A 19,289-nucleotide genomic window follows, 5' to 3' on the forward strand; every position below is an offset into this window, starting at 1 on the left:
AAGATGGGCTATGCACTTTTCCACATATACTATATGTTCTCACTGGGCCACTGTTCAAATTATCTCTACTTCTCTAACGATAGGACTTATATAGGACAACTATAAAGGTATCATTTCCTCAGCAAAATCTTTCCTGACTCCTCACCATGGTGGTTCCTCACATCTTTCCTCTAAAACCCCACAATACTTGAATAGTACTTCTTTAGATCATTTATGACCCATCGTGTCTCATAGAAATAAAATAAAATTTGCCTTACCCCTATATGATTTGAGGGAAGAAATTTCCTTTATCTACAGTCTCATTTATATTTGAATACCTATACTTTGGTTTCTCTTCAGATTGTATGAATCTTACCTTTTACATTTAAATATCGTACAGTGAATACCAAAAACAATATTTTGTATATGTTCTCAAATATTTTGGGGCAGGGGAAAGATTGAGCAAATAAAAGGACATATACATTTAAAACTGAGAGGGGTCTCTAAAATATCTTGAGGGTCTGTATACTGAAAGCACTCAGGTTTTTGTGGCTCTTTTTTTTTTCTTACAATTTATTCTTTTTCTCATTGAAGTTCCTATTTGGCACTTATGGCTACAGATGTACAATTATCAGAAATAGGTTTAAAATAAGCACCAGCAAGGCTCTCAGGAACTTCTTTTAAAAAGTTCCGTATGCTTTCTTTTTTTTTGGTTTTTCAAGACAGGGTTTCTCTGTAGTTTTGTGCCTTTCCTGGAACTCACTTTGTAGCCCAGGCTGGCCTCGAACTCACAGAGATCCTCCTGCCTCTGCCTCCCAAGTGCTGGGATTAAAGGCGTGCGCCACCACCGCCCAGCTCCGTATGCTTTCTTATAACCAATGTTTCTGCATCTTATACACTTGTTTTAGGAGTGGATTCCATTAAGTTAACACAAACTTTTGATTCAGAAAAAATATATCAGTATCATACAACTTCTGCTCAATGAATGAAATGATTATGTAAACTAATGAAAGTCCTAAAAGTTGGCCATGTTCCACTGACAGTAACTTGCTTACTAGAAAAAGTTACAGTATATTTTAACAAAGCATATTCTTACCTTTGCACCACCCAAAAATCCCAGGGAGATAGCAACTCTGGCTCGTAGATCTGGCCTGTCTTTGGGCCACACATAAGAAAGCATTGCTTTAATGATTTTTCTAGTATCAACATCTTTTAACTGTGGAAAGAGAGAAAACAAAGTAGCAAGTAGGAAGTAATACCATTTCAAATGTAACTAATTTCCCCTAAATATATTATAATAAAATTATTACAGTGTACTCATTCATTCATTCATAATTGTGGGGGTGGGGTGGTGGTGGTGATGGGTGGGTGCATGCAAGGCAAAGCATGCATGTGGAGGTCAGAAGACAATTTAAGAATCAGTTCTTTATTTCTACCAAGTGGGTCCCTGGAATTGAACTTAGGTCCTCAGGTTTGGCAGCAAGTGCCTTTACCCACCAAGCTCTCACTAGCCACAACCAAACTTTAATATTGTAGAATTATATAAATATCTAAGAAATACATGAAAACATTACAAACATAACTCTCATTCTGAATCTAAGGATGACTCCAGCCAAGATTCCTAGCATAAGCAGATCCATAGCCTGAACTGGCCATCTCCTACGAGGAGGCAAGACTTCTAGTGGAGGGAATGGGAAACCAATCCAGCCATATAACCTTCAACCTACAGTCTGTCCTGCCTATGGGATGTTCCACGGTAAGAGTGGCCTAGAGACTGAGGGAGTAGCCAACCAATGACCTGCTGTGGAATAATCCTCTTGTACACTGTAAACATTTGTCAATCGAATTTGTTTAATAAAATGCTGATTGGCCAGTTGCCAGGCAGGAAGTACAGGTAGGGCATGACTGGTCTAGCCTAAAACCCATGCCAGGAGAGAAAGTCCACCCTTGATACTGCCTGAAGCACCAGGACCCACAGGCTGGATGACCCAGAGACCTAGGACAAAACCAAACATGATTAGAGAAAAAAATGTCAATGTAATGATGCCTAACGATGCTCTGCTATACACATAGATTGGTGCCCAGCCCAGTAGTCATCAGAGAGGCTTCATCCAGCAACTGATGGAAACAGATGTAGACTCACAGCCAAACATTAGGTGTAGCGTGGGGAATCCTTCAGAAGAGGGGAAGAAAGAATTGTAGGAGCCAGAGGGGTCAAGGACACCACAAGAAAATGCATAAGAATCAACTAACCTGGGCTCAAAGGAGCTCATAGACACTGGACCAACAACCAGGGAGCCTGCATGGGACTAAGCTAGGCACTCTCCATATATGTTACAGTTGTGTAGCTTGATTCTTTTTTGGGACTCCTAACAGTGGGAACAGGGGCTGTCTCTAACTCTTTTACTGGCTTTTGGGACCCTACTCCTCATACTGGGTCACCTTGCCCAGCCTTAATACATGGGGAGGTGCTTAGTTTTACTGCAACTTGATATGCCATGTTTTGTTGATATCCATGGGAGGCCTGTCCTTTCCTGAACAGAAAGGAAGAGTGGATTGGGGAGTTGGAACAGAGTGGGTTTAGGGGTGGGTGGGGAACTGGGAGGAAAGGAGGGAGAGGAAACTGTGGCTGGGATGTAAAATACATAAATATTTTGGAAAAAAAAGAAACAAGCTCAATTGCTTTTTCAATGTTACTCATTTCTGAACTGGGGCTGTAGCTTAGTTGGTTGAATTCTTGACTAGCATGAAGAGACCCCAGATCTGATTTCCAACACCACATAAAATTGGGCATAGTGGGCCAGGCCTATAATCTCAATTCCAGCATTCAAGATGTGAAAGCAGGAAGATCAGAAACTCAAGGTCATCCTTGGCTACACATCAAATTCAAGGCCAGAACCCCAGCCCAAACACAAACATTTTAATCATTTTTCTTCAACTTCTTACTTTCATCTATTGTCATTTGCATACTGCTAAAAGAGTTATTCAGTAGTAGCATGGGAACATGAGCCATACATATTTTTTTAACTATTAAGAAATAAAAACATTACAGAAGCCTTAAAATAGTTCTATAATCCCATCTTCTTGGTGAACTCTGCATTCCTAAATCCAAATTCATCATAGGGCAGACTTAGAGTATTGCATTTAGGAAAGCAGGATTCTTGGTATTGACAATACCGTAGCAATTTGAGATTATTTAAAATGTCAACCATTTTTTTTTGGTTATGCTTAATCTGATCCAAATAGAGCTCACATTTATCTTTTTCATGTTTCTAAGACAATATTCTCATTAAGTCTTTGGTTTTGGTTTCAGCTTTAGGGACAGAATTTTAAGAATCAAATTAATATTTTCGTGTGTGTTGTAGGCCCAGATGCATGCATGGGTGTGTGTGCTTGTGTACCAATGTGTAGAGGCCAGAGGAAGTTGTCTAAATCTTCCCCTAACACACACTGCTTTATTCTTTTTGGGTAAAGTCTCTCTGTAAACCTGGAGTTTACTTTTTTTTCTTGTGTTTGGTAGCTGGCATTATCCATCAAACCTCCTGTCTCTTCTCTCCATAGCACTGGGGGATACAGAAGCAGGCCTAAGGATACATGGATGCTAAGATTCAAACTCAGGTCTTCATAGTTGTAGATCAAGTGTTCTTAACGACTAAGCTATCTCTCCAGCCCTCCAAGTTCATACTTTCTGAAACCAAAATAAGGAGATAATATAATAATTTTCTAAAATTACTATATTAATATAGTTGGTGAAATAATCCCCATTCAAAAATAAAATAATAGCTCAATGTCTAGAAAAGAAAAAAGATGTTCTTTACTGGTAAGGGTATACAGCAGTGAGCACTAAATACACTATTAGTGGGGAAAATGCTGAAATAATATATCTGGAAAGCAATTTCATATCTAACACAAGTTTTTAAAGTAATTTTGTCCTTTGTGCCCAAAAATCCACTTCTGAGAACTTCTGCTAAAAATAATCTGAACACTGTGTTCCAAGTTGAATCTGAATCTATTTTACCTGAAAAATCTCTTGAATCTGTCAAATTATTTCCATTTCCAATCACTAATATAATCCAAGTTATCATTCTTACCAAAACAAACAAACAAACAACACAGTAGCAGCCTCCTAATTTACCTCCCTGTATTCACTCTATTCCCTATCTAGTATATTCACCCTACAATCCAATACCCCTTTAGCTCAAAACCCTTAAGCAGTATCCTATCATTCTTGAACTAAAAAAAAGTCCTCAACATAGCATATAAGGCTCTGCTTAGCCTGGAATATAGCCATGTCTTATGCTATTATTACTATTATTTTCAGTGTTCAATAAGTACTGGCCTACTGTTAGTTCCCTAAACATATTTTTGTATAACTGTGTTCTGTGTCTAGAAAACCCTCCTTAAAACAATTCATTCCTATGCCCCCAACACCCCAGGTCTGTAAACCTGTTAACCACCTTCAGCAACACAGAAGCATTTGTTCAATGAAGTTATCTCTAACACCAGTCAGGATCCCTTTGTTTCTGTTTTCTCTTATAGATCATGATTCCTCTTAGAGTTTCTACTTCAGTCAGAAACTACATATATAGCAAGATGGCTCATTGGGTAAAGACACCTGCCACCAAGCCTAATGAAGTGGGTTTGATCCCTGGAATCTACATAGTTAAAAGAGAATCATCAACCTCTGCAAGGTGTCCTTTGATCTTCACAGAGGTACCATGGCATGCAAACAAACAAACAAACAAATAAACATTTTTTTTAAAAGTCATCCCTGGTTACATAGACCCAGTAAAAAAGAAGGAAGGGAAGGAGGAAGGGAGACTAAGAGGGATGGAGGGAGGGAAAGGTAAAAACACAGAAAGAAAGAAAAAAGAAAGAGAGAAGGAAAGGGGGAAGAAACTGCTCACATGAGTGTGTGTGTGTGTGTGTGTGTGTGTGTGTGTGTGTGTATTCCAACAAGGCCACACCTCCTAATAGTGTCACTCTGTTTGGAGGCCATTTTCTTTCAAATCACCACAAATATCATGTATTTTATCAAATGAATAATTTAAATTTAAATGTGTTATGTGAGTATAGGTCTATACATATGGAAGCAGGAGAATTGCTTGGTGAAAGGAAAGGAACCAGTGAGGGGGGAAGAGAAGTTGATATTGAGCAAGTACAAGCCATGTACAGTGAGATAAGTATATGAAAATTTCATAATAAAACATTATTTTGTACGCTGAGTAAAAATAAAATTTTAATTAAAAAAGAAAACTTTACATCAGAGTTAACTAAAATTTTAAAAATAGTGAATAAAGAAATAAAAATTTGGCTATAACGATGTTTTTGCCTGGGCTGTTTTAATAGAAACAAAATTAGAAAATAATACCCCAAACACATTAACAATAGTAGCTTGAGTAAAGAGAATAACTGATAAATTTATATATTCTTACTTGTTTATATTTTAATTCATATATAATTAAAAAATTAATTTCAAAAAGGGGAAAGTTATACAATTTAAAGTAAATTTGTACAGCAATGAGTGGGCAGAAGTTAACATACAACAAAGCCAGAACAGTACATCATAAAACACAGGGTACTTTTTATGTTATGATCAACCTCATAAAGCTCAGCAAACTACTTTGCTTGTGTTTTAGGCAGTTTATTGTGCAGAGTAACAGAAAAAAAACTGCTCGTATTATACAAAAACAGAAGGACTGTCATCTTGAGCTGTTTCAAATTCTTAACATGGCAAGAATATGAAATGCCAAAAGTCTAGTTCCTATGTTTTATTTTACACATACACACATACTCATAACTGGTAAGGCATTTTAAAAAGGAATCTGGCAGTAATTTTAAAATTCACTTTTTCCAATCGAACAATCACAAAATAAATATAATTTAATGCATTATAACATAAACTGGGGCATTTCAACCACTTTCCTATTTCACAAGTTTTGTCTGCCTTCTTTTTCTTGATGGAGTAATGGAAAAAAGGCCCTGTTTCCACATATCTTTAGAAACATTCCCTCCTGTCAAAACCTTCTACAACACACCCCAGAAATTTTTCAATAAGGACACAGAGAAGTTACGGCTAAGAGCAAGAAAATTATTCTAGTTGGCTTAATAGTGCATAAAATGTCACCACTTCATTTAACAAAATGGGTTCTGAAGTTGTGTAATCATGCATTATGAGTCCATTAAGCTGTAAAGGACATGACTTCAGTTAGAGTTTAGATAAACTATAAAGTTTGAAAAATGTCTTTTTTAAAAAGTAGAGGCCAAATCAAAACAGCATTTCAGAGCCCGAGACACAGTTTTAAAGAATTTTAAAGCAACTTATTCCTGCTGCCCCAGAGAAAATAAAATTGGGGACCTTCATATAGATTCTAAAAGATAATATACCACCTTCCAAAAGCACCCGTTATTCATCTTAGACAATCCTGAAAAACAAATGGGTTTTATCTACAGCAAGAAAAAAGATCAGCAAATAGCTTGAGACTAATTTATCACCTTTATATCAACTTTGCATTGTCATCTCAACTCAGTTGAGTACAAATAGATAATTCCAATAACAGCATACATACCCCTTTAACATCACATTCTTAAAGAAAGGTTGGGAAATGTAATTTAATCAAGATGATGATGATAAATTGGTTTTTGAAAAATATGAGATGGTGCTTGCCACTAAGTTTGATACCTGAGTTCAATCCCAGGAACCTGTATGGTGAAAGGAGAGAAATGATGCCACAGGTGGTCCTCCGACCTTTACATAGCCCATGGGACACAGACACACACAAACACACACAGACACAGACACACAGACACAGACACAGACAAAATAACAAAGGGATTTTTTAAACGATGAAAAAATACTTTCTAAGGAGTAACTATATAAATAGAATATGGAAAAGAAATCAAGCAATTATTAAAGGAAATGAAAAGGTAGAAGTTGCTGACGTAACTGATGCTATTCTAAGTTTTTCTTTTAGAATTCCTCATACATATATAAGCAAGAACTATGAAATTCATTTTCTAAAATAAGTTTTACAATGGAATTTAAAAGCAGTATTTTAAAACATAATATTCGAGGTAGAGGCAGGAGAATCATGAGTTAGAGACTAGCCTAGGCATCCTAGTGAGACTCCATCTAACAAAATAAAAAATAAAAAACCCAAACAAGAAATACTGATGACTCTGAGAGGACAGCGAGAGCTCTCTACAGTTGAGTGCCATGGAGATGTATTTTAAAGGCTACAAAAGTAGGAGTACATCTTCTTTCCTCCACCACTAAGAGGCTGCAACTAGTGTGGCCTTCTTGTTGTAGCTAAACAGCCTCAGATTTAAAACCTGGAAATGATATGGAAGTCTCATTACACTGCAAACTAGGACTATGAGTCTTAGCAGGCACTTAGAAGCTGCTTTTGTTAAGAAAGAAAAGAAGAGAAAGAAAGAAAGAAAGAAAGAAAGAAAGAAAGAAAGAAAGAAAGGAAGGAAGGAAGGAAGGAAGGAAGGAAGGAAGGAAGGAAGGAAGGAAGGAAGGAAGGAAGGAAGGAAGGAAGAGAAAGAAAGAAAGAAAGAAAGAAAGAAAGAAAGAAAGAAAGAAAGAAAGAAAGAAAAGAGAAAAGCTGCTTTTGCTTAAAAAAAAAGAAAAAGAATAAAAAAAGCATTGAATCTTCATTTGGAGCCACAGGGTAACTGAAAACAGGATGAAAGTTTGGTAATTCTACATTCATTTTATGTCTTCTGCACTTTGGCTCTGACTCCTCAGATTTTTTGTTTGACTCCATGGAGCCATATGAAGTGTCCACCTAACTCAGCTCATCCTCCTTCAAAGCTGAAGACATAGACATGAGAGGCACGGTCCTAAACCCATAGTCACCTTGGATTAAGAAAGAACAATGCCTGAAACAGACCACGCCACAGCTGCAGACGAGGGTAATTGCCTATGAGGGTGAGGCTATTCCTGAAACAAAACAATCATTTAATGGGAACCAGATTAATCACTTTAAGCAATGATACTGGTAACAACTTCTTCAAAACACCTGGTGGATCCAGAAATGAGACAATGATCAACCAAACCATACTCGGACCAGGACCAATTTATTATGCATACTTATTGCTTCTCTTCCCAATTCTTCCTCTAGTTAAACCTGAAGCTTACGTTGGTACCCTGAATATACTGTTTCTCTTAAATCCCCTTTCACTGCTTTTCCCCATCACTCCTCTCTTTACCCAACTCATTAGGACAAATAGCCACAACCGGCTAACTGGGATTGCTGGACCTGGGAATGTGCCCTAAGCCCCTGTTACATGAAAATGACATTTCTCTTAAAAGCTTTTTGCCTTTTTTTTAAAGTTTTGATTTATTCTTTGAGAATTTCATACAATGTATTTTGATTGTATTCTTTCCCTTCTCCAACTCCTCACCAAAACTCACCCACCTCTCTATATCCATTCAACCTCATATTTTGTCTCTCTTTCTCTTTTTCTTAAAAAAAAGAAACCAGTCCTGTCTAAATGTTTTAGCTGACTACTTCCGGATATGGGGCCTGCCCTGGAGTATAGTCGATATACCAGGGAGCATTCTATTGAAGAAAATTAATTTTCCCTCTCCTAGCAGCAATTAACTATCAATAGCTTCTCAGCTAAGGATGGAACTTCATACCCACCTTTCCTCTATAGTGGGACTTGGTCTGCCTTGAGTTTATGTAGGTCAAAATTTCTGTGAGCTCATAGGTGCAAATTGCTTTGCCATGTCTGAGAAACAGTTTCCTTGAAGTCAGCTAACAATCCTGGCTCTTATATATACTCTTTCTGTCCCATTTTCTACAGAGATCCCTGAGTGTTGAGGGGAGATGTGTAATACAGACACCCATTAGGACTGATCTTTCCGATGTCTCTTAGTCCTTCTGCACACTGACCAGTTGTGGGTTTCTGTTTTAACTGCCATCTGCTGCAAAAAGAAGCTTCTCTGATGCGTGTTAGGCAATACACTGATCTATGAGTATAGCAATATATTCATTTATTAGAATAATTTCTTCTAAGTCCCAAAACCTATCTAGCCACAGGTTCTTGGCCTCACTGACAGTGTCAAGTATGGGTTCCACCTCATAGAAGGGACCTTAAGTCCATTTTTAAAAAAGTGTTTGGTTACTCCCATAACATCTATACCAAATTGCACTAGCGAGTACATCTTGCCAGGCAAGTAAGTGATTATTGTATCTCAGAGAGTTCATAACTAGGCAAGACTTAATGATTACTTGTCTCCTTTGGTAGAATTCATAGCGCCTACCAGCACTAGTCAGTAGGAATGAAGCTTTCAATTGAGTACTGGCTAGATTTTCCATGTTTTATGTATGATGTAAGTATGTGGCTTCTTCAGCAACAGGATCTTATTGTCAAGTTCTGGGGGTAATCAATAGCAATAGCCTATAATGTTTGGAGGGCTCTATGGTACCCCACTGGCCAATAACTCAAAAGGAGGTAAAAGATTTCTGGTCCTGGGAGGTTTGTCCTGCTGGCGGTGTTCCTGAGGTTACTAGAATATAAGGGCACTAACTGTATCGCTGTAATAATACATTGACAAGTTCACAGATTAATGAGCTATTAAGGGGCCTAGGTGACTGGAGGCAGGCTTTTAAAGGGGATATCCTGTTCCCAGTCTCCACTTCTTTATTTCCTAGCTTTGTAGCTTTCAGGAGGTAAGCAGCTTTTCCTCCATTGTGTTCTTCTGCCAAGTTTTTGTCTTTTTAGCAGCCTAAGTACAACTGAGCTGGCTGATGAAGGACTAAAGCTTGTGAAACTATGAGTCAAAAAAAATCATATTTCTCTTTTTAAATTATTTCTTTTGGGCATTTTGTCATAGCAGTAAAATATAACTAATACACATAGCTTAAAACACATTTTATAGCTGCACAAATGACATTACATCATTTTCTGTAAGTCTTTAACTTTTTTTTTTACTTTAAGCTTTTAAGTATACAAAAAAATGCACAACCATACACATTAATCTAAGCCTACATATGGTCAGGATCATCAATAACATTGTCTTCTACTTTCCTTATCTCCTCTTAGTGAAAAATCTTCAGACAAGTGGAGCTGTCATCTCCCACAATGACAATTTTGCTATAGTTCTTCTTGGGAGAGTGTTATTGTTTTCCGAAGTGTGCTCATGGTTTATTTCTTCTTCCATCACAAACTTGCTTGTGATGACATAATATACCATAAACATTCCTCTCTATTAGTGATAACATTACAGTGCATGTTTTTCAGTGTGTGTGTGTGTGTGTGTGTGTGTGTGTGTGTGTGTGTGTGTGTGTGTGTGTGTGTGGCACAGCCATATCTGAATGGAATGGCAGAAGTCATAAAGCCAGCACAGTTGCTTGACAAAGATCCAGCAAAGCTGAGCCACATGATGGCTGCCATGCCACCTTTGGTATTCATCTCCACCTGTTACAAACTTGGGGCACTTTTAATATTTGTACAATTTGGGGATATTGGGTTGCCCTATGAATCATTTACGCCTTCTTCCAGGAATGCTGCTTCTAAGCTTCCCCAGGAAACTCCTGAACATACTATCCCCCCATAACTCTTAGGGAGCTATCCTTATCTACTTGAAGGACTTCCTTACGCCCTGGAGGTTGTGACACATAAAGAAGCCAGAGGTCTCTTCATGTGGCTATGAGACATTTTTGAAACATCTGTCCCTGTACTTATTCAGGAACAAGATATTCAAAACAAAGTAAATTCAAAAAGGTCAACAAGATCTGGTGGGCTACAGGAGTTGGCCACAGCTCAGATTACAAGCCTCTTCCCACTGTACACTCAGACAATTACGTGGCATACAACTCTGCCCTACATAGAGACATGTTGATAAGTAAAGTACAGAGTAGAAAGATGATAAAAGTATAAGAAGTCAGGACCTCCCTTTCCTAAAAGTTAGAGCTACTATAATGTCAAGGAACAATAGAATGCCAAATTCTATAAAGATATAAAATATAAACATTGTATTATGCCAGGATTTGAATAATAACTACATCAGCTTTAGCCTGAGGATTTTTCCTGGGCACTCTGACCACTAAGAGTTAATAATACATTGCTTGAGACATGGCAAAATGCCCAGGATGGTTGAAGATTTTGTTTTGGTGTCCTTGAAGCAACCAAAGCTACCAGCCTGAGAACAGGCTGTCATATGCCTCTAGTTTCTCAAAAACTGGGTTATGGGGTTTATGAGTAAGAATGATAACTCTGTTTATTAATGATGTCAAAACCTGAGGGAAAATGATTGGAAATGATAACTCTGTTTTGTCATAGTTCATTAATGATGACTAAAAGATGAGCAAAAAGAAGTGAAACACATGTCCAAAAACAAAAATGATATGATCTATGTTTTGGAACATCATGAATGTATTCCTACTTACTAAATTCTGTATAAATAAAGCCTATGAAAGATAAAGGTTGTCAGAGCAGGACAAGCCAGACATAGATGCGCTTCCTCTGTCCATCTCTCCCAAAACAAAATTAAGAAGTGTCCCGTGTCTGATTCCTCCGTCGCCGCTCTTGCATCCACCTATCTTCAGACCCTGCCCTCATCCGGAGCTGGACTCCGGCATGTGTGTGTGTGTGTGTGTGTGTGTGTGTGTGTGTGTGTGTGTGTGTGTGTGTGTGTGTGTGTGTGTGTGTGTTTTTATATGTGTCTGAGCACATGGGAAAGCCAGAGGTTGATGTCCAGATATCTTCCTCAATTGTTTCTTCATCTTTTTTGAGGTGGTATCTCTTACTGAACCTGGAGTTTGCTAGTCAGCTAGAACGACTAGTCAGTGAGCCAAGACCTTCCTGTCTCCACTCCACAGCCCTGGGGTAATAGGTGCACATCATTACTACAAGATCTTTTAAATATGGATGCAAGGAATCTGAACTCATGTCCTCATGCTTGAGCAGCAAATACTTCACCCAGTGAGCCATATCCATATCCCCGGGGTTTTCGATTTTTATATATATTGTATTGTTTTTAGAATTTCATACATCCCCTTTCCCCTCCAACTCCTTCTGTGCCCTTTCCCTCTCAAATTCATGATCTCTTCTTCTTTAATTATGAAAATCCCAGTGAAGAAGCATTTTCGTCCCTTTTTTTTCTTATGCCCCCTTTTCAGACATGTAGTAGGAATTTTCCAGTTCCATTAAACTCTGAAGAGACCACTGCTGTCCCTTGCTGACCAAACCCTCATTATGGGGCATTTGATCATGCATAAGTAAATGTGGAAGTGTACGAGTTAAGAGGATGTAACTGTAAAGCCACACATCATACTTCTTACATAGAATAGTATTCAAAATAACAATGTGACCAGCAGGAGAGAAATCTTAAGACCAAATGCACTATAAGAGAATACTTACAGTTAATAACTACAGAAAGGGCACAAGAATTTAAAAATCAAAAATCTAAACTACTTCACTTAGGAGAATTTTCAGATATTAAGTATAACGATATTAATAAATTCAATATGTATTTAGTTTTTCAGGCAGCTTTGTATTGGTTGCCAAAAAAAGGTATCAAGTACAAATAGCAAATGTTTCCACTAGGAGTTCATTCACTTCAAGAGAATGTAGCTCACTGAGCTTTGAAAAAATGAGAATAAGAAATAAAAGAATATTTTGACAAAGGTAGCAGAATTGTCCTTTCCTTCACTGATGAAGAAATTAAGAATTCTGGTTTTATAGATATCACTACATTTTTATTTTTATTTTATGTGCATTGGTGTTTTGCCTGCATGTATGTCTGTGTGAGGGTGTCGGGTCCCCTGAAATTGGAGTCACAGACAGTTGTGAGCTGCCATGTAGGTGCTGGGAACTGAACCCAGGTCCTCTGGAAGAGCAGCTAGTGCTCTTAACCACTGAACCATATCCCTAGCCCCAGATATCCCTAAATTTTAAAAGCAAAAAATGTACTAACCAAACTGAATTTAAAATAAACTATCTACAGATAAAGCTTTTGGTGAGGAAGGAAACCCCCACCCCCCACCCCCCACAAAACTTGGAATAGTATCTGCTCTGTAAAATCTGGCATATATGCTGAATGTCATCTCCCTAAAGAGCTAATTTAGCACTATTTCAGGGACAGACAAACCATTCAGGGAAGAAAACTGTCTTCTCAACCCAAGCTAAAGGCAACTTCAATTAAAGGAATAATTAAAACAGATACTTCAGTGCTGTAAGAGATAACAGTGACTTGATAAAAGCTAGGTCAAAGAGAAGCAAGTTCAGTAGATGTCTAACAGAAAGCTCCAGAGAGCAAGCAGAAGTCCCTACATTATTATAATTGTAATGAGTTTGGAATAGGAGAGGAAACTATCAACTGTCAGAAAAGGCTTTGCAATTATTGTTATTTTCTCTTTACCTTGGGGTTTGTTTTCTAAGTTCTGTTAGTCTGAAATTTCCATAAAGAGCTTATGCAGTGGTGATTAGGACCTGAGGAAATGGATTATGCTACACATGAGATGGATTTGTACCTGACAGTCCATTTAATAACTTACAATAAAAAGTAACTAACAAGCAGACTGATGTTCACATTGGCCAGTCAGTTAGTTCTTTATCCCCAAAATAAGTCAAGTTGATAAAGTGATCCTTAGGCTGCCTGGTGATTTATGAAATCAGAGCCAGAAAACTCACTCCCTGTGTCATCCAGATATTCTTTTCCATTGGTTTGTTGTCCCACTCATTTTAACAAGCTTAGATACTATTTTTCCAATTTTCCAATTTTCATTCCTCCAGGTTGACTTTTCACATCCTTTGGTTATATCAAGATGTATACCAAAGTTCTCTGATTGCTATAGCAAGTGCTAATCTCCCTCTTACTATCACAGGCTTTAGACTGTATCCAATCAATGAGGAAGTATTTCTAATATAAAAAGACTATGAAGCAGAATATTTAATCAAAAGTAAGTAGTCATTTCAATGCGTTTTGCATTATTTTTGTCCTTATTAAGTGAATAGGACAAACTAAATCCACTAACAGTGTGACGTGCATTAGACTGGTAAACTGTCATATGCTATTTTATCTCACTGAGAAGCTGTCTCTAGAAAGAATTGGCGCGCGCATGTGCACACACACACACACACACACACACACACTTCAGACCCAAGTATGTTTATGTCAAGTGTCCTCCAAGGCATTCCTCCAAGGAATGGCCCTGCTAACTCTGTGATGGGGAAGGAAAAGAACAGCAAAGCAGCCTAAGGAAAAAAAACACTGTGTCCTTGAAAACATTTAGAAGGTAAGCTATTTCCAATAGAGGTTACTGCTGTTTATCCCATGATATAAAAATGCCTGCAGTTGAGAAAGAGACGCCACAAGCTCAGTCATGGGAAGCTCAATCATGGAGAGAAAGCTCAATCAGGAACTCTAGCTGACTGCCTCAACTTCCCTAATTGGTTTTTGTTGGCTACTATGTTTGATTTGATGATGTTATATCTATCTATTACTATCTGTTCATTTTCTCTGAAGCCTCACCTGAGGGGGCACTCTATTCTACCCACAATGTTCTCTATTGGGAATTCCAGCTGCTTGTCCCAGTTGATTTCTGGTAAATGTTTTGAACACTTAATCTGATGGTATTTTGCTCTCTCTCTGTGTGTGTGTGTGTGTGTGTGTGTGTGTGTGTGTGTGTGTGTGTGTGTATGCATTTATCTATTGATCATCTATCTACCTATATACCTACCTACCTACTTACTTCCCTCTTGCCATCTATTCTTTGGATGTCCTATTTATTTATTTATTTATTTATTTATTTTTATGTGCATTGGTATTTTGCCATGGGTGTCAAGTCCCCTGAAACTGGAGTTATAGACAGTTGTGAGCTGCAATGTGAGTGGTGGAAATTGAACCGGGTCTTCTAGAAGAGCAGTCAGTGCTATTAACTTCTGAGTCAGCTCTCCAATCGCCATCTATTCTTTTATTGTGGCTTGCTGTATACTTAATGAACTCACTCATTAAAACATAGTGTAGATCATTCTCCAGACCATACAGAACAGATTCTCCTACAGAAAGGTATAACTAAATATTTAAATGTAGGAGTAAAGATTCCAATCATGGCTGACAAGATGGCTTAGCGTGTAAATTTGCTTGCCATATACACCTGGCAATCTGTGATAAATCCCCCACACCCAAATAAAAATGAAAAGAACACACTCCATGAGGCTGTCCTCTGACTTCCACATTTGTACCATGGCATATGCATACCTGCATGCATTCACACAGAAACAACAAATCATTTTTAACAATCTTAAATCATTTAAAAATCTCCATATTCTATTATAAAACAAACAATTCATCTATTTTAAAAAGCAGAATTTTCAAACATTGAAACTACCATGCCTTTTCCACAAACCCTTTATGACAGCCTCATGAGACAAATAGACCATTTAAATATACTCTGAAATGGTAATTGTTAATGGCACTATTTTTAAAGAATATACACAAGGAAAGGAATAAAAAAAATCAAGCTGTATATGTTTCAGTTAGTTCAAATCTATCATTTGTTATGCTAGCAAATATTCTATCTAATGTTTTATATATTTTGTCATCTCAACAGTTAAATTTTAGATAGCAGGGACTTTGTCTTGTTAAGTACTATATCTCCCATATGTAGCATAAAGTTTGGCACAAAGCAAGTACATAACAATAGCTTTTTTAAATTAAGTTTCTTATTACAGTGTGTGTGCGCGCACACACACACACAAAGGCCAAAGAACAACACAGGGGATGTCAGCCTTGACAGCAGGCAACTTTATATGCTGAGCCATCTTATTGGACCAGACGCATTCTTTATAAATGAATGCACTGTCATTGAGGAAGGCCTTACAATTTCATACTGTAACAATACCTAATATTTACTGAGCACCTCCTATATGCTGATCACTATTTGAGAACTTTAACATGGTGAGTAGAATTACCTCATTTAAATTCCTTCTAGTATATTTAGTAACTCTATTTTACAGAAGAACCTGAAGCATCCAGAGTTTTAGGAATTTGTCTAAGGTCATTCCATTAGGAAACAGATGGAGCCTGGATTCAAATCCAGTGTTGTTCTAGAGCTCAGGCTCTCAACAATAACTATATACTATATCTCTTTTTCTTTTCCATTTGACCACTAAGCCCTATTATTTTATGATTCCATTTAGCCAACAAAGACCAAGTTAGACAACGATAACAAGAGAAAAAAAGCTATGAAGAACAATAAAAAATATTATGATTATGATTGCTTTGTTCTATTTCATCTGAAAAGAAATTGTCTTAAAATTTATCCTGTGTCATTTTTAAATGCACCAATATCAAAATTTTATCATTAGATGAGAAAATATGTTCAACATTTAAATAATACAACATATATAAAATTCTTTAGCTGCAGTTTAAGAGAAGTGGCTGACTTCTCCTTTATTAGTCAACATATTTTCGGTCATAGTTGAGCATTATTAGCAACTATCCTTAAGAGTCCTTAATGACAGATGATCCTGAAAACTGGCAAATATCATGCCAAAGAGTAACACATGGATAAACAAATATCACTACTTGGCTGAATCTTTAAAAATTCTAACATATTATATTGTGTTAATTCCAAAATCAGCCATGAGAACTAGTGATATATACAGAAATGGAAATATGAATACAATGTGCTTTGAGTTACTTGAAAGTACAGAACAACACTAGACATCAAGAAAACAAAGTTTTCTTACCAATTATCCACTATCAATAAAATAACTCTTTACTTAGCACCTATAATTTATAGAGCACCTTTGCATAATATTTTGCACTTTAACTTATTGCTACTTAGAGATACCATATGTCTATATGAGAAAATGAGAGAGACAAAAGGGAAAAAAGGAGGAGAGACAAAGAGGAAGAAAGAGAATCAGGGAGGAGGGAGAAAAAAGAGCGGGAGAGAACAGGTCAAAGCAAGCCCCAAGATAAAGACCAGATGGAGAAATATGTACCAGTACTATGGTGACATTTTCACTCACTTAGTGAAAGTATAGTCCAAATAAACCTTTTTATTTTGGTGGCTCTACTGTTTAACATGCCTATATGATAATAACAATGATAGTGTTAAAATATCAATTAATAGCTGGATCATGTAGATAAAAGATTTACCATGAAGCTAACTGATATTCTAAGATCTAAGTATATCTAGGCAAAACATTGACCTTAACACACAAATTATAATTGTTAAACCTAATTTACTTATTTATAAGGCTATGTTATATAACAATGTCAGTTAATGCTCCTTTAGAGAACTAAAATATTTAGAACAGGCATGTGGCATATACCTGTAAACCAGTGCTTGAGAGATTGAAACAGCAAGTTTGAAGCCAAAATAGGTTTTCTTTATATATCCTATCTCCTCTAGTTGTCTTTGTTTATATTTGTCCTTTTTAAAATCCTTGTTTTTAAAACCCCCTTCGTCTTCAACATCACTTCTCTTTTAAATTGCTTTTATACACCAACCATTGCCCAGCTACGTCATATACTGCCAGACCAGAGTTAGAGTTAACTGCCAGGTAGGTACTCTCTCCTCCTGGTCATGGATTCTACAAGAAGAAAAAGTTACAGAGAGATGGACTTGGCTAAAGAGACACAACCAGGGTTTGGATATACTAGAACATAACTATAGATATGGCCATTGGAACATAGATTGGGGAGACAGATGTAGAAGTGAGAAACAGGAGTCAGCAAGACTCTGTCTCAACAAACCAAAGCAACAATAACAACCACAATAGAACACTGATGTTAATGAATAATCTTTAAATTTAGTTAACCATGAATTATTGGTAAAAGTTAAAGAAAATCTCACCTATATAATATTCACCAATTTATGTGGGATTTTTTGCACTAGAAAGCATCATTAGGTGAGCCAGTCAAAAAGTATTAGAATATGATAATCTTAAGGACACATCTTCTACTCAAGTACAATAATCATCAAGAATTTCCAGTTACTTGTCATTCATTCCTTTTAAAATTAATTTTTAAAGTTAACATAGAAAGGCTTGGTATTCATTCTTACCCCTTCTTTTGGGTCTGTGTGGAGTCCTCCTCCTGCATGCCCATGCCAACATGTTCTCTTTTCTATCAGTGGCCATACCTGAAGAGCCTTGGTAAAAATGATACCAAGCAGTCTTGTTATTAGCTATTACAGAATTTCAGATGTCTTAATCTAATCTAATGACTATTCCTAAAATAAATTCAAAGGCATTGCATCTACTCTGGCATAGTAAAGCAAAACACTTTCAGAACTAACACATAGCTAAGTTTATACAAGGAATACTTAAATATAACAAATACTCAAGTTACTTTATTAAAATAGCTTTTGAAATTAGTTTAAGTGACTTACATAACATTATAGTTTTACTTAATTTATCCTGATTCCCTTACTGCCACTCACTATAATGCTATAAGCATCAAGAAAGCAAGGCTAATATAGTTAAAGATTTATATCTCACTTGCTTTCCTTATATACATATTTTTATAATTAATAAAACATGTTTTTGTTTTTTCTACTTCACAGTAAATTTCTTAAGATTAGGAACAAGACTTTGTGGGTCTTTTTATATGCTATGGTACATACCATGGTGTCATATGTAGGCAAGGCAGGCTTCAGTGCTTTCTGGATTCATTTAGAAAATAAAAGCTACATATACTCTCCCAAGCAGCCTTACATAATATCGAACCTACTATAAATTTCTCAAAGGCTTTAATGTTATTACTACAGTCAGAGATTATATAAAGTAAAACCATTTGGGAAAATGCAAGAGTTAACAAGATTAAATAAAATCATTTGGGAAAATGTAAGAGTTAACAAAATTAAATAAAATCATTTGAGAAAATGTAAGAGTTAACAAGATAATGACAATTAGGTTTAACATTTAGATTTTCTAATACTGAAAGTCTTCATGATTTAAAATACCAAATGAGGTAAATAGACTTAATGTTGTTTTGCAGTATTCATAATAATCAATAATTAATGAACAAGAGCACAGTTCTTTACAAACACAAATAGCCAAGGTATGAAAATAGAATTATAAAAAGCAAAAGTGCGTTCCTATTCTTACTGGTGAAATACAAAAAGTAATTATCATGAATGTGTTATCGATTTTTAGATCAACACTCTTAACAGCATTTTGTAAGAGGAAAACATCAAAAGGTGATTTTTATTCTGACAGCATCTTTTTCTGACATTTTTCCTTTAAAAGGCTAAGCAACAAGTTTTAGCAAGGGTTCTGGTGAATATCACACAAGATAATGAGGTCTTCAACAAAGCAGAAGACTGCAATATAAA

General features: G+C 36.5%; 1 protein-coding gene across 1 annotated transcript in view; it reads right to left on the minus strand.

The window, feature by feature from the left end:
• Abcb7 (ATP binding cassette subfamily B member 7) overlaps positions 1–19,289 on the minus strand; it is a 162,554-nt gene that overhangs the window by 63,633 nt on the left and 79,632 nt on the right. Inside the window, exons 3-4 of the mRNA XM_052734391.1 lie at positions 18,018–18,104; positions 1,076–1,195 (exon numbers count right to left, since the gene is read on the minus strand). Of these exons, the coding sequence (XP_052590351.1) occupies positions 1,076–1,195; positions 18,018–18,104 (207 nt within the window). The remainder of the gene's footprint in view (positions 1–1,075; positions 1,196–18,017; positions 18,105–19,289) is intronic.

This window comes from Peromyscus californicus, unplaced genomic scaffold, assembly GCF_007827085.1.
Source record: "Peromyscus californicus insignis strain IS unplaced genomic scaffold, ASM782708v3 Scaffold_10__1_contigs__length_136768540, whole genome shotgun sequence".
Taxonomy (NCBI): Eukaryota; Metazoa; Chordata; class Mammalia; order Rodentia; family Cricetidae; genus Peromyscus; species Peromyscus californicus.